The sequence below is a fragment of the Protobothrops mucrosquamatus genome, unplaced genomic scaffold (assembly GCF_001527695.2).
Source record: "Protobothrops mucrosquamatus isolate PMUCROS unplaced genomic scaffold, P.Mucros_1.0 scaffold415, whole genome shotgun sequence".
NCBI lineage: Eukaryota > Metazoa > Chordata > Lepidosauria > Squamata > Viperidae > Protobothrops > Protobothrops mucrosquamatus.
Genome location: NW_015386744.1, coordinates 775497 through 791391, shown reverse-complemented (window position 1 = coordinate 791391; position 15895 = coordinate 775497). Strand labels below are relative to the sequence as shown.

The 15895-nt window shown below is 40.7% G+C and overlaps 2 protein-coding genes across 2 annotated transcripts in view; one reads left to right on the top strand and one right to left on the bottom strand.

The window, feature by feature from the left end:
* The window catches only part of LOC107287687 (NAD(P) transhydrogenase, mitochondrial), a 37863-nt gene extending 28929 nt beyond the window's left edge, over positions 1 to 8934 (top strand). The window contains exons 14-21 of the mRNA XM_015816218.1: positions 935 to 1168; positions 2059 to 2219; positions 3363 to 3542; positions 4274 to 4433; positions 5065 to 5146; positions 5472 to 5590; positions 7372 to 7487; positions 8587 to 8934. Coding sequence (XP_015671704.1) covers positions 935 to 1168; positions 2059 to 2219; positions 3363 to 3542; positions 4274 to 4433; positions 5065 to 5146; positions 5472 to 5590; positions 7372 to 7487; positions 8587 to 8736 — 1202 coding nt within the window. The 3' untranslated portion in view covers positions 8737 to 8934. The remainder of the gene's footprint in view (positions 1 to 934; positions 1169 to 2058; positions 2220 to 3362; positions 3543 to 4273; positions 4434 to 5064; positions 5147 to 5471; positions 5591 to 7371; positions 7488 to 8586) is intronic.
* Positions 8935 to 11772: 2838 nt separating this feature from the next.
* On the bottom strand, positions 11773 to 15857 carry DTWD1 (DTW domain containing 1; the record flags this gene model as incomplete). Its single annotated transcript, XM_015816228.2, has 4 exons — positions 11773 to 12222; positions 13017 to 13272; positions 14699 to 14842; positions 15588 to 15857. Coding segments are annotated over 4 exons (900 nt in total), but the record flags the coding sequence as incomplete, so codon positions are not given.
* Between the last annotated feature and the right edge of the window lie 38 nt (positions 15858 to 15895).

Below are 15895 nucleotides of genomic sequence, written 5' to 3'. Positions count from 1 at the left end.
CCAAGCATGATTTTTTTTTTTTAATATTGGGGTCAAAAAAAAATTTGACCTGCATTTGTTAGCATTATAATGTGTGTTGAATTTTTATTCCTCACAATAACAATTATCTATGGCTGCCATGAAAATGAGCTTGGTAGGCCCAAAGGTGCATGAGGAATTATGCAATGAAAACATTCCTTCCTCAAATGAACCAAACAAATAGATCAAGTGAATGGAACATCAGTCTCTGCAGGATCAAATCACCAGATCACCACTTAGCATTGTTCATGCTTCCAGACAGCCAAATGAACTCTGTGCCAAAATTTGAATCAGGGTTATGTCAGGCCCCAAAATAGCAATAGCACTTAGACGTATATACTGCTTCATAGTGCTTTGCAACCCTCTTCAAGCAGTTTTACAGCATATTTGCCCCCAACAATCTGGGTCCTCATTTTACCCACCTCGGAAGGATGGAAGGCTGAGTCAACCTTGAGCCAGTCAGGATCGAACTGCTGGCAGTTGGCAGAGTTATGGAAAGAAAGAAAGAAAGAAAGAAAGAAAGAAAGAAAGAAAGAAGGAAGGAAGGAAGGAAGGAAGGAAGGAAGGGCAATAGCAATAGCAATATATACCGCTTCACAGTGCTTTACAGCCCTCTCCAAGCAGTTTTACAGAGCCAACATATTGTCCCCAACAATCTACTTGATCTCTGCAATGTTAGAGAATTTAATCTTGAACGTTGAAGGACTCCTAAAATGAGATCATAATGTACCATTCGTACATTTTTTTAATCTCAAAAGTTAGAGAACTGAAGGTTCATATTTTACTCTTTTTCCGTACAGGTTCAAGAGAATGATGAAGCGTGAAAACACATGGGCTGGACTAGAAGACCTCCAAAGTCCCTTCCAGCTCTATTCTATTTGTTTTCACCTTGGATCTCAATTGCTTTGTTTTGCAGGTCTCACAATTGCAAAACGCATCGAGATCTCTGACCTCCCACAACTGGTTGCTGCCTTTCACAGTCTGGTTGGCTTGGCAGCCGTTTTGACCTGCGTCGCTGAGTACATGATTGAATATCCACATCTTGATTTCCATCCATCCGCCGGAGTTCTCAAAACCGTGGCCTACTTGGGCACTTACATTGGAGGTGTAACATTCAGTGGCTCTTTGGTGGCCTATGGAAAACTGCAAGGTATGCCTTTTCGTGGTCAGGATATATGGATTTTTAAAATTATTTTTTATTCTGCAGAACTCAGCCTAATAACACCAATGGCTTTTTAAAACATTAGGAATTCTATTCATACTGAATTTCCATAAACGTTGGGGGGCCAGGCTTTTTTTTATAAAACAAAAACAAAAACTCCTTGAAAGAAGTTTGACATGATCTCAAGATCTATGAATAGTAGACTCTGTATCTCAGTATTAGCTATTACCGTATATTATATGGCTCATACAGACCAGGGGATCTTTTTGTAGTTGAGTGTTTCTCAACCTCAGCAAGTCCCCAAAATGCTTTTCCTAAAGGCAACTGGACTTTTTAGGGTTTTTTCCTCAAAAACATTTCACTTCCCATCCAAGAAGCTTCTTCAGTACTTGAGAAGCAAAACCTTTTCAAGGAAAAAAAAAACCAAGAAAGACCAGCTGCCTTTTGGAAAAGCATCTTAGGGACAACTATGACCTGGATGGTTGAAACTCTCCATAGACATTCAACCTCAGCGATATTAAGATGTTTGAACTTCAACTCCCAGAATTCCCCAGCCAGCCAGAGTTGAGGTCCATACATCTTAAAGCTGCTGAGGTTGAAAAAGGCTGGTATAGTAGATCAAGTGTTAAAATTAGTTTGGATGATCTTCTTTGAAGACCTCCTACCCAGTCCTAGTCCAGCACGTCCCCATTACACCTGCCCAGCCAAATAATTCTTAATTTCTTAATTAAGTTCTTAATTTCAGTCAGTTGGGCAAGTGGAGGGGGGGCATGACAGGGATGGGAAGAAATAACCTACCCTGCATTTTCATGCCATCCTACCCCAAGCGTTCATGATGAACCATTGGCTTTTATACGTTGCATCTCATTTCTTTCTAGGTCTGTTGAACTCTGCTCCTCTTCTCCTGCCTGGCCGTCATTATTTGAATGCTGGACTGCTGGCAGCTTCCGTGGGAGGCATGATTTATTTTATGTTAGACTCCAGCTATACTGGAGGCATGGCCTGTCTTCTCGGAGTTTCTGGGCTCTCCTCAATAATGGTAGGAATAAAAAAACTGTGATCCCCATTCCTTTACGTTGGGCAGGCGAAAAGCTGGAGATGATGAGCTGATGGCAGAGTCAGAGCAAGCCTAAGGACAGGGTCAGGCAAGGGGTGGAAGCTTCTTGAACAGTGGTAGGCAACCTGATATCCAGGGTAGCAGTGGGGCTATTGATACTTGCCTTGGAGCTCACCAGACTTTGGAGTTCTTCCTGATTTTCTTTCCTTCTTTCTTATGGACTGTTTTAATTAAAAATGGGAAGGGGGATTCTGCATCTTTTTTTTTTATTTTCAAGAATATGTTTGGGTCTCACATAAACAAAGAGAGAAGCAACCTGGAATTAAAGAGAAACTTCCTGACAGTGAGGACAATCAACCAGTGAGGACAATCAACAGCTTACCTCCAGAAATCGTGGGTGCTTCATTACTGGAGTTTTTTAAGAAGAGGCTGGACATTCACCTGTCTGGACATTCACCTGCTTGAGCAGGGGGCTGGACTAGAAGACCTCCAAGGTCCCTTCCAGCTCTATTCTATTCTATTCTATTCTATTCTATTCTATTCTATTCTATTCTATTCTATTCTATTCCATATTTTCTATTCTATTCTATTCTATTCTATTCTATTCTATAACACCATATGCATTCTTAGAAAATAAACAATGGCTTTAGTCTGGTCCACCTGCTTAGAAGCCAAGATAGGTTGGTAGATGGTTGATAGCAGGTTGAAGGGCTGTATGCAAGCTTAGGAAGCAACCATATAAGTCTTCTGGTTTTATGTAAGACTATGCCCAGAATATGTGTTGGACACTCGAAAGAAAGATAACCCGCAGACACCTGATCTGGAATGGGTTTGATTTTCTTGTGCCTATTGTAGGAAACCCACAGAATAGTCTCTTTTGCCAGCTCCAGTTCTTAGTTTCACCTAATGAACACTGGTCATTAGGGAACCTGTGTTGGAAGCACCCTCCACATTCGGAAAGAAGGTAGTTACTGCTCATAGTTCTGGGTCTGAATATGGCTGATCAGAGTATAGAATTATTTTTTTCTCCTTTTCGTTTTAAGGTGAAACGTAATCAAGGTATTGTTGCATAAACTTATATATATCTGCTCCACCTTCTTTCTTTTGGTGCATCAAAAATTGCAGGGAGTGACACTAACGGCAGCTATCGGTGGAGCAGACATGCCTGTGGTGATCACTGTGCTGAATAGCTACTCTGGATGGGCTTTGTGTGCAGAAGGGTTCCTTCTCAACAACAACTTGATGACAATCGTTGGAGCTTTGATTGGCTCTTCTGGAGCTATCCTGTCTTACATCATGTGTGTGGTAAGGTTAGGTCCTCTGTGATGGGGTCCATTGCCTTTTTCATGGAAACAAGACTTGTTTCTTTAGTGCAGGGGTCTTCAAACTCGGCCCTTTTATGACTCGTGGACTTCAACTCCCAGAATTCCTCAGCCAAGCACGCTGGCTGAGGAATTCTGGGAGTTGAAGTCCACGAGTCATAAAAGGGCCAAGTTTGAAGACCCCTGCTTTAGTGGATCCTGTTTTGTGGCTCTCCCACTTTGTTAATCACAAAATATTTCAGGAGGATCTATTGGGACAGCCACATTCCAGCCTTGCCTGGATATTTCCAGATGTTTTAGGTATCCTCCAAGTAGATTGCAACTCTCAAAATTCTTGGAATCCCATTTACACAATTATTGGAATTGCGGTTCCATACTTTTAAGAGTACCCAGATGGGAAAGGGTCCTATGGAAAGCCAGTAGCTATTGCTGTTCATTTAAAAAGCTGGAAGGATTAACAAGTGTTTGCTTCAAAACAGTTCATTTTCTTTATTCCCATCTGAGCATTATAATGATATATGTACTAAACACTGAAACCATATTTCAGAATGAACTAGAATATTAAATTCTGGGATTGCAAGCTATGTTGTGAATTGGAGCTGTCATACACATTACATACACATTACAGAGTAAAGCATGCTTAAAGTAGTTTCCTGCTTTATATTCATTGGAATCTGGAAGTGTTGGGTTAATGTGTGGTTTATGGTTGGCCAGGCTATGAATCGCTCTTTACCAAATGTCATTTTGGGCGGATATGGTACGACATCTACAGCTGGAGGAAAGCCCATGGAAGTGGTTGGAACACACACAGAAGTTGGGATTGACCAAGCCATTGAAATGATCAAAGAAGCAAACTCCATCATCATTACACCAGGTAAGAGTTAACAATTCACCAAAGACTGATTTCTACATGAGCTACCTATATTTTGTTTTGGGTTTGTACGTTATGTGAACCCAGCAACTGTAATTCTCCAACTCTGGAGTATGTAGACCAGAGAAAATTGGGGAAGGATGAGACTCATCTTATGTCTTGGTTTGTTATCATTTAACTCTTGAGGTTCCATTTCAATGAGTAGTTTTATTACCTTAATGCAGTGTTTCTCAACCTTGACAATTTTAAGGCATGTGGACTTCAACTCCCAGAATTCCACAGCCAGCAATGCTGGCTGTGGAATTCTGGAAGTTGAAGTCCACATGCCTTAAATTGTCAAGGTTGAGAAACACTGCCTTAATGGCAGATACTGAATCATGTTTTGGGGGACCCTCCTTCATGAGTGAGGTCCAGCATCAGTGCCTTCTATGCCAATCTTGTTTTTTCTTAGACTCAAAGAGATTAAAACCTTTCACTAACCTCCAAGGTCCAACTCTGTTATTCAGTCTAGTCTTATACTCTTTGTAACACTTCCCTGGCCTTAATGCATGTTTCTTCTGTACTTAGTGTTCCCCTAACAGCATCGGGATTCCTTCTCCAAGTTCTGATAGAGTTTTTTCCCCCCTCACTGCAGGTTGGGGTTTGTGTGCAGCTAAAGCTCAATATCCCATTGCTGACCTGGTGAAAATGCTGAATGAACAAGGAAAGAAAGTCAGGCAAGTAAACCCCAATGATGAGAGATATATAAATAAAGCAGGGATGTTTCGGTTGTATGGTTTAACTGAAGGGTTGCAAACTGCGGTGAGCCTTTCTTCAGTGGTATGCAAATAGAATACATAAAAAATCAATTCTCACTTTGTGTTGCATGGGATTACAGCTGGCATCCTAGTGCCAGCATCCTTATGACACACTTGGATCAGCTGGCTTTGTCTGGAGGCAAACCGGTGTTTGGACCCACCGCCTTTCATTTGCACTACCCAGCCAACTTTGGTTAATTCTTCTTTATTAGCTCAGCATTTCTTCCCATTTTGGGGGTTGCAGGTTTGGCATCCATCCGGTTGCGGGCCGAATGCCAGGCCAGCTGAATGTCCTCCTGGCAGAAGCTGGTGTGCCGTACGACGTCGTCTTGGAGATGGACGAAATTAATGAAGATTTTCCAGGTAGGGGATGAGGGTTGAGTGAGGAGGATGAAAAATCAAACAAAACAGTGGCTTAGCGTTTGCACTGCAGCCACCCAAGAACATTGATTTTTATCTGCTTTTGGAGTTAGGCTGAGGAACGATCAAGCTGTCATCAACAAATGGTGGCTTTTATACCTGGAAGTGAAGGAGAAGATATGGTGTTTACTTCGGGTTACAAAATAGCAATAGCATTTAGACTTATATTCTGCTTCGCGGTGTTTTACAGCCCTCTCCAAGCAGTTTTACAGAGTCAGCATATTTGCCCCCAACCATCTGGGTCCTTATTTTATTGACCTCCGAAGGATGGAAGGATGGGTCAACCTTGAGCCGGTCAGGATCGAACTGCTGGCAGTGGGCAGAGTTAATGCCTTGCCAAGACTGCATTTTAACCACTGCACCATGATGGCTCAGTGCCTTTAGTTGAATCTGGAGCTCCAGTTATTGTGAAACGGATGTTGCTGTATGAGAAATTATGCTTTCCTCTTGCCCCTGCTTTTTATTTCTCCCCTATAATTATCATCTCCTTGGCAATCTTCACCCCACTTGCTCTTAGCCCCTCCTGCAAGCTACTGTACTGGCAAATAAACTCAGTTTCTGCCTATTTGATAATACTAATAAGCTTATACTAGAAATTGGCACATATATAGGAATTCGTTCCAGCTTGAACCAGTTGCACACCTGAAACAATCTCCTGAAAGGATGCCCAAAAAAGTCCTCTGAGATCGACAGTCGGATCACATTACATTGAATGCTAAAACTGCTTCACTTCCAAAGCTTTGTTTTCTCATCTGACTTCAGAGGTGGTCTGTTCTCTGAGGCAGTCTACCAGAAGGCAAGGCCATTGTCTTTGACATCTCTTTGGGAGGTCACGTTTTATGGCTCAGCAAGGGACCCATGATGGTCCTGGGCCAGAAATAAGTTTTCAAATTAGCACCGCAGCTATGAATTCAACAGCTTAGGCTTGTCAGGCTAATATGCCAGCGTGGAGTCTCTCCAAAGTGCGAGAGCAGCTGAATTCAGATGGAACGAATTCATGCAAAATCTACACAGGTTTCAAGCAGGCGTCTCCTCCCTACCAAGGATGTATACAAGCAGAAACAGAATCCACAAGAGAGAGAGAGGGAGAAAAAAAATGGAAAGGGATTAGTGCTTTACACGTGGAGAGGATTTTCTAGGTGTTGAGTTAATATTTACTTTAGTCAATATAGGATTGAGGATATCCGCTGTTGGGATAACCACTCAGTCTTAAGCTCAGGTGTTTTTATTTAGCCTAGTCTAGGCTGCTGTGAAGATAATGTGAAGTGGGATAATTTGTTCACTTTGGGGAAAAGATAGGTCACAGATGAGGATCGGAAAGTGAGGAATGACGTTATTTGGTTTCTTCTGAACCGTACTTTGCTTTTGATCTAGGTAGCCCGGTCCATGGTGCATTTTGTATCTGGTTTCACGTGCAGGTTATTTTGCATAGATCTTGTTTTAAAAGCCTTTTCATGAAAAGAGGAAAACTATGCACAAGCCACAATTTCTGCAGGCAGATAGCAGTGTAAGCAACATGCAAAGGACATTGAGTACCGGTTAGCTGGCTCATTATACTTAAAGAGTCTTTTCTCAGGTTTCCTTTATAGTCTCAGAAATAATGTTAGAGCTTCCCTGATTTGGGTTTTTTTTTAAAAAAAATTGCACTTATCTCACCCTTGGATTTTGAAGCTTTTCATATTGAAAGTTCTTCCTTTTGCAAGGATTTTTCTTCTTCCTTTCAGATACAGATTTGACGTTGGTCATTGGTGCTAACGATACCGTGAACTCTGCAGCACAGGAAGATCCCAACTCCATCATAGCCGGCATGCCTGTATTGGAAGTTTGGAAATCTAAACAAGTAAGAGACAACAAGAAGCTGAGAGCACAGGGTTGTGATGGCTTCTTCATTAGAGCAAAGAGTACCTAACACGCAACGTGAAAAGGAAGGGGTCTTTGTCCCCAAATACGAAAATGTTGCCTTCACTACAGTACAGGGTATTATTATGATACTTGTGTTGATGTCATCAAATCCTCCAATTGACACAAGGTGTAATTTCTCTGGAAGAAGGAATTACTCTAGAGTCTAAGGGGCAGCGCAACAGAAAGTCTGCAAGTTTGCTAGAGTCAACAGTCATGTTGCCTGGGAAATGAGAGCTGAACTCAAAGACCTCAGAAAAAGAGCAACTTGGAAAGTAAGATGAGGATATTTGATTAGACAATAATCTAAATGAGGATGTTCTGCTATCTGTTATTGGGAGAATCTGAAAAGCTCTCTAGAAGATTTGCCAGTATAATAAGTAAGATTTTGCATTTGTCAGCAATGCATTGATCCACCATATGTCCTTATGACTAAATGGTGACGGTCTTTTGCTAAGCAGTAGGATCTGAAATATTGCAATTTTAGTATTTAAGTTATGAGGAAGAATTGAGGGGGGGAATAGGCTTAGTCATGAAAGAAGATGATTGATGGGGTATAGGAGAGTTGGAAGGTGTAGGTGAAGACCTGTTTTTCATCATCCCAGAACAATGTAGTTAAATTACAGGAAGGCAGGTTCAGGTTGAATATTAGAGGGGAAAAATTCCAGTATAAATTCCTAATGGTAAGAGCAGTTCAACCCTGGAACCAATTACCAAAATCATCTGCTTGGAATGATTTAATTGACATTAATTTAATTCAATTTAATTTAAATCCTGCCCTGGCAGGAGTTTGGACTCAGCCCGATAGTCTCTTCCAACTTTTTATGATTTTATAATATTATATGTGAATTTCTGCTTCATTCTTACCCCAGTGAAAAATCTACAGACTTCGGTTAAAAGTCTTTTCTGCATAGTCTTGCAGTGGTGCTGGTGTAAAACCGCATTGGAAGAAGGCAGACTATATTTTTAACTAGCTTTTTTGAATAAAGGCAAGAAACAGTTGAACTCACTCTTACTATGTCCTTTGGTTTCTCCACCAGGTCATTGTCATGAAGCGCACCCTGGGAGTTGGATACGCTGCAGTCGACAACCCCATTTTTTACAAGCCAAACTCTTCGATGTTGCTTGGAGACGCAAAGAAAACCTGTGATGCTTTACAAGCCAAAATTCGAGATTCTTATAGCCATTAGTGCGTCCAGTCATTCTAAGGCATCATCCAGTGATAAAAGCGTTATTATGTACCTTTTTAATTTGATTGTGTTGATTGAAGACCTTGAAATAGACGGAACCTTTAACTGGCTGGTGCCCATTATTTGCATCCTTTGAAAATGGACATAATCTTTTATGTATATACATTGTCAGAAAGATAAATAGGAGAATCTAACTCATGTGAGAAGTGAGTGGTTTCTGTGTCTTTATACTGGGTGAAAATTCCATCCATCCATCCTTCCATCCATCCTATAATCAACTTGTTTCTCTAACGTTGCTATGACATTTGCAACTCCCACAATAAGAGACAACTGATAATTCCTGGGCCAGATGTGGTCCTGTGGAGAGGACATTCCATCACCAAAGAGAAAGATCTTGTGGAGGAAGTGGTGGCTATGGATCTAGGGTCTGTCTGCTCTAGGGTGCAATAATGATAGCTTGTGAAGAAATAAATGGCAGGATGGTCAATCAAAGGACAGCAACGGACGGGCTTGGAGAAGAGAAATGTGGGAAGTGAGAGTTGAAGAAGAGATCCGAGGTAAGCTTCAGAGTGTAAGACTGGTAATACTTCTGTTAGGAAGAGAGGTTAGGAATAATATTAAGATGGAGTTAGGCTAGTACTGATGGGATAAAAGCAATTTGTCGTAACAAGTGTACCTGGATTAAAATCATATTATGAAGTTTTTTTTAAAAAAATAAATCCTTTGTTCCTATGTTAACCATGGATCTATGCTGTCCTACAGCAAATTTTCCCCACTTGATAATATCACCTTGCAGGTTTGAAGAATTTACAGAGCCGTGGGAAAAGAAGATAACAACATAAAACAGATTAACAAGCAGATTGTGGGACACAACCTGGTCTGCAGTTTGGCATTGCTTTTCAGCATAACACTGACTTCTGAAGTGAGCAAGGCATGGTATGAATTCAGAGAAGTAAGGACCCGTCATTTCAACCCTGAAATAGTCTCCTTTATGGGAAATTAGGGAAATCTCAAAGCCGCTGGGTGAATTAAACTTACAGATTTAATGGCATGTCTATCCTGGGCTAGGCACCAAATCTCTCTTCTCTTCCTCCTTTCCTTTCCAATTCTTTAAAAAAAAAAACTTTTGGCAAAGCGCAAACCCTTGGCATCCCGGGTGACTATTCCTATCTGTATATCCGAATATGCTGTTCTGAGTTATCAGAATTTGATTGGTGCTGGGATTTAAAACAAAAACCCTAAAATCTATTCAACGTTTGTTTATTACATAAACAGTTTCTCTGACTCTACTTCTAAATAATTTACAAATGTTTCGAGGAAATAAGATCCGGAAGACACTGTGAATGTCTTTCGGAGTTAGATTATCGTTAACACATGGAGGAAGACGTCATTTTGCGATAGGAGTGGAAATGTTCCCTGTTAAGTATAATCCAGCATTTTTTTTTTAAAAAAAGCAACTTTGGCAGAAGAATTCAAAGTGTTCTTGTTTAGCAACTCCGAGATGAAACTCTCAGGAAAAACCAGAATGCATTGAATGGAAGCGGCCTTCATCATTGCACAAAGCCATGATGCCCTTCTCTTGACGGTAGAAATAAGTAATAATATAACTAAGGACAATAAAAGCATTTTCACTTTTTTGGTTTATTAAACAGATGACTCTGAAGGATATTTATCATTTGAATTGTTACATATGCAGCTTTGTAGAACATGTATGATTTAAGATGCACGATGCATCCTCCAATGAGCTTTATTGTAGCTTCTATGCATGTTTGATTGCAGCTACGTTTATGCACTGGAGTGAGAAAGGAATGTGTCTTCTGCCTTGAACTTCGGAAATTGTTATTTTGCTGCAGGTCCCAATCTTAGGAACAAACGATATGCTCCTGTGCAAAGAAAAGCATTAAAGACCAATCCCTATGCTGGCTTCCATAAATAAAGTAGAAATTTAGAAAGGACTGTAATATCTACCAGTATTAAGCAAGATAACAAAAGGTATCTTCTAGACCTCGCAGATAAACTATCTGCAAGCTTTAATCAAGACTGCCAATTTTTGATGGCACAAGTTTCACTTTTTTAATATTAAGCATAACAGGTGCGTTGATTTCCCATAAATTGTATTGTGGTCATTAAAAAAAAACTCACAAAGTAAGGAAATGTTAGTCCTGTCCCTTATAGGTTGGGAAACACCCTTCCCCATCCTCCAGAAACTAATCTATCTCTGGTAGAGAAATATGACCTTTTTCTGAAGCGTGTATGCAGCAAAAGAAAGCACTACATAAAACAAGGCTGGCTAGGGAATTCTGGGAGTTGAAGTTCACAGGTCTTAAACTAGCCAAGGTTGGACACCCCTGCTTTAGAAGGAAACCTTGGTTCAGATCTATAAGCAATCAGTAGTGGAACATATTTAAGCAATTTGGCAATTTAATTCAGTCCTAATCGTGTTCACTGTTAGCATCGAGCTGAATATTTTAGTCTGGCTTCCCTTTGGAGGTGGAATTGGGAGGTGAAACGAAGTAATTCTAATAATTTTTAATAGGTAGTAAAATCACTAAGAGTCTTCCTTGATAGTCCAAAGAGTAACCCTGCATAATGAAACTAACAAATGAAGTTTCTGCTAACTTTAAATACAAAATTCAAGCTGGCCATTTTGTTGTTCAACAAATTAAAAAAAAATAATTCTATTTAGATGCCACAAGTCCAGCTGTCATGTGTCTGATTAACGAAACACTTAAAAGGACTTTCAGGCATATTTTCCCCCTAAAAGCATTTATTAAGGTTACAGAGATGTCAGTACGGCATGGTGGAAATGCTTAGATCTGAGATTATTTTCCGTTGCACCTACATTCCAGGCATTTTTCCCTCCCCTATTCTGGGGTCATGGTTCACATCTTCCAATTAACTTGGAAGATGTGATTTACTTCCCGTTTCTTTTTCCCAGGCTTTCCTTATTCTCCTCCCTTTCACTGTTGCCTGATTTAACTATAAAAATACCAGACAGTTCTGCATATTGTCAAAGCAAGAATATACAGTATTTGCAGCGTTGACACCAGCTTTGTTTTGGATAGTCTTCCCTTAACAGCTGTAAGTTTTGCCTGTAGAAGTTTGGATTTAGTTTAAATTTAAAAGACAGCAACTGTAAGCCTTCTATCTTGTAAATCCATTTCAGTCATTCGAATCTTAATTATATAGTTTAAAGGACTGATTTTAAAGGGTAATGGATCACAGTTCCTTTTGGGACATTTGCATGAGGAATGCTTCACTTTTTCCCTGCAGAATCCTTGGCTTTCCTGATCAGCTTGTACATAAACGAGAAGAAGAAAAGCAAATTGTCGTATTGTCCGTCGTATTTTTCTTTTAAGACCTCCTTGTGATAGTCTACTAGAAAGTAATAAATTGCTTCAATGGTAGAGAGGTAAGTCTCTGGTTTCCCTTTCTGATGGCGCCAAAAGCAGGTTTTCCTAGATTTCAGTTCGATTTGTAGCAACCCTGCAGAGTGAAAAACAAAACAAAAACAAAGATGATAATGTAGGCATTTAATTACACAAAAGAATGAAAAAAAACCCCCTACTTGTGGCTAATTGCTAACAGGTTTCTCCAAAGCATTACACACAAGGATAAGCTTTAAGACATATTCAGTCAGATTTATACAGTAATTTCCATTATATTTTCAAAATATGACTAGATAAGTCATCTCTTTTCTCTCTTTCCTGAAATGTCACAGTATCTGAGTGGAGTACAAAAAATGTTCTATACAGCGTTGCAGTGTACTAGTTTTAGAAAAGCAAATCTTTTGGAAGAAAAATAAGAGTAGAGAGGAGGTATTTATTCCCGGTAATAGCTCTCTATTATATCTAGAACAGTGATGGCGAACCTTTTAGAGACCGAGTGCCCAAAAACTGCCCCCCCACTCCCGTCCCCGCTCTGCCCTGCCCACTGGGTCACCCACCACCTCCAAGGCCTGCCACAGATCACCCAGGCAGCCCAGCAGCGCCATGGCGGCCATGCCCTCCGCCCGTGCCCCGCAGCATCATCTGCGCGCAACGGGGTGCAAGGGCGGAGTCTTGTCCCCGCTGCCCAGCTACCATGTCCTTGGCTCCGCTGCTTTGTGTGGGCCGCACCCAGGGGCAACTCTCCTCCGGGGGGGGGCTGCTGGTGAGGAGGGGGCCGTGGGAGGAGGTGTGGCTGGGCTCCGAGTGCTGCCTCTGGCACCCGTGCCATAGGCTCGCCACCACTGACCTAGAACAATTCCCAAGATTCGTTTCCATTCATAAAAATAATACCTTGAAGCCGCTCATCTGTGATTATCTTGTTTGTTTGATTCCACGTGCTGTCGATAAATACAATTTTTTTCAGTGCATTTCCGCTCTTGGGCAATTTATCTTCACTCATGATGCTACTGTGGCTTGGGTCCCACTTTGCAGACTTGGGTGCTGGTTCTGCCAATAAGCCCTTGGTATCCGTCTTACATTTTGCTTGTAAAGAGAGAGGAATGTTGCTTATTGGAACTGAATTAGGTCCAGGAAAAATAAGTGCAATCTAAAAAAATGGGGCGAAAAAACCTTCATGAGATCTAATCTCAGCCACAAGGCTATCCCTATTTTCCCCAGTGAATCTGCTTTAAAATTGTGCTTCCACCAGTATTTATGAAAATACAATCTGGGTAACATTTACTAACATCAGCATTTAAGCAAATATGAGAAAATGTTAAAACCCTGCAGAACTTGATTTCATCAAATAGGCCGACATGCTGATCCACGCTCTTGCAGTACTCCCATGCCATTGCTGATTATGAATATAGGCAATCTTCGGCTTTCGACTACAACTGAGCCCCATTTTACGACTTTTCTTGCCAGTTGTTAAGCGAGTCACTGCAGCTGTTAAGTGAGTAATATGATTGGTAAGAGAATCTAGCGTCCCTTGCTTGTCAGAAGGTCACAAAAGGAGATCACTCCAGGACAATGCAACTGTCATATAGCCAGTTGCCAAGCATCTAAATTTTAATTACGTAACCATGGGTATGCTGCAACAGTCATTAGGAGTGAAAAATGGTCATAAGTCCCTTTTTCAGTGTCATTATAATTCTGAATGGTCACTAAATGAACTGTTGTTAAGTTGAGGACTACCTGTATTCCCCTCTTGTCATCTTGCCTTTAGGCCATCTGTACAGGTGGTCTTCTCTTACTGACCACAATAGGAACCAGTGACTCCATCGCTAAGGGGGTCATCAAATGCCACATCCCATGATTGCGAATAGCGATTTCCTGCTGGCTTTCCCATTGACTTTGCTTTTTGGAAACTGCCTGTGGGGCTGTTGTAGATGCGTGCTGGCCCCAGAGACACTGGGCAAGGGCCGCAACTTTTGAGGACCAGTTGTAAGTCACATTTTCAACAGGGTTGCTGAACAAGTGCTTGGTAAGCGAAAACTACCTGTACTCTCGGGGAAATTCTTGCAGAAATGGTTGTACTCTAAAAGTAAATCAAAAAGTGATTCTGTGAATACAACTAAGCAATAATAAGTCCTGCTACAGGAATTCCGGGACAAATACACTGTTTATTTGCTCTCGTACGTGAAAAACAATGCTAAACACAGTGTATATTGAACAGCTACAATCACAAGAAGCAACGGGTGGAAACTAACCAAAGAGAGAAGCAACCTAGAACTAAGGAGAAACTTCCTGACAGTTAGAAAAATTAACCAGTGGAACAACTTGCCTCCAGAAGCGGTGGGTGCTCCAACACTGGAAGTTTTTAAGAAGAGACTGGACAGCCATTTGTCTGAAATGGTATAGGGTTTCCTGCCTGAGCAGGGGATTGGACTTGATGACCTCCAAGATCCCTTCCAACTTTATTATTATTATTATTATTATTATTATTATTATTATTATTATTATTATTATTATTATTATTATTCAGTGAAAAACAAAAGGTTTTCCTACAATGCTACATATAAACAGACTCTTACTTCATGTTGCATTTCTTCATAGTCAGGAATACACGGATATGTATAAATGGTAACATCTTCAGATGCCAGAAGCTTGGCATGTACAGCTGTACTTTTGCCATCCGTTTCATTGGGATGCTTAATTATATCAATCTTCAAGGGAAGCTTAAACAAAGAACCCAGAAAGTGTGTCAAAGAGACACCCCCAAATTCAACCATAAATATATAAATTTGCTCAACCATGCATTCGACTCTGGCTATTGAAGCATGATACATGATTTGCACCGGTTACAATTGCAATTTTCAGCAAAATAAACAGCGGGAAAGAACAAAGATATCATGAAACTGAATAATATAATTAAAAAGAATTATATTACTTAAATTTGAATTACTTAAATCAAAGGGTGCCTTTGGGTAGACATCTTTTCCATCATCTTGTACAGCAAGAGTGGGGAATTATGGCCCCTTTAGGTCCTGTGGACTTCAACTCCCAGAATTCCTGAACCAGCATGTTGTAAATGCGTGCTGACCCCAGGGATGCTGCAACAGCTGCAACTTAGTTAAGCCCTGAAAAACATGGTTGGCTCAGGAATTCTGGGAGTTGAAGTCCACAGGTCATAAAGGGGCCATACCAGTAGTTCCCCACCCGTACTGCAGAGATGCCAAGGTTTGGGCAGGAATCTTGGCTAGGAAAGATATCCAAGTAGCACTGGGCTACTGTGACCTGTTTTTCTTTCACTACAGCAGCTTTATGGTTATGGGACTTATTATGAAGCTTGGCACAAAAGACAAGATTAGGTTAAACTCCACCTTTATCTATTTCATCTAGTAAAATTACTTGCTGGGAAATTTGACATAAAATGATCAAAGAACACTGTGATCTTCCCCTCCTTAGATCCCCTGTACTAACCTTCACAATAGGAATATCTTCAACAGGGACAGTTTCAACCGGAACATAACATGAATAGCAGTAGAACATCCTTGAGCTGTGACATCTGGGGCATTTGGATCTTCCTTGTTTTTGGGCTCTCTCAAGAACAGCTTGAGATGTCAGACACAAGTTGTCAAACGGGGTTTCTTGTAACATGGATGCGGCTGGCGTGCCTTGATTTAGCAAACACTCAGCATTTCTCTTCATTTCCTGGTTTATCTTGATCTGCTTTTTTAATGGAAGATGAATTTAATGATATATTTCAGATGAATGATATCCTTGGAACT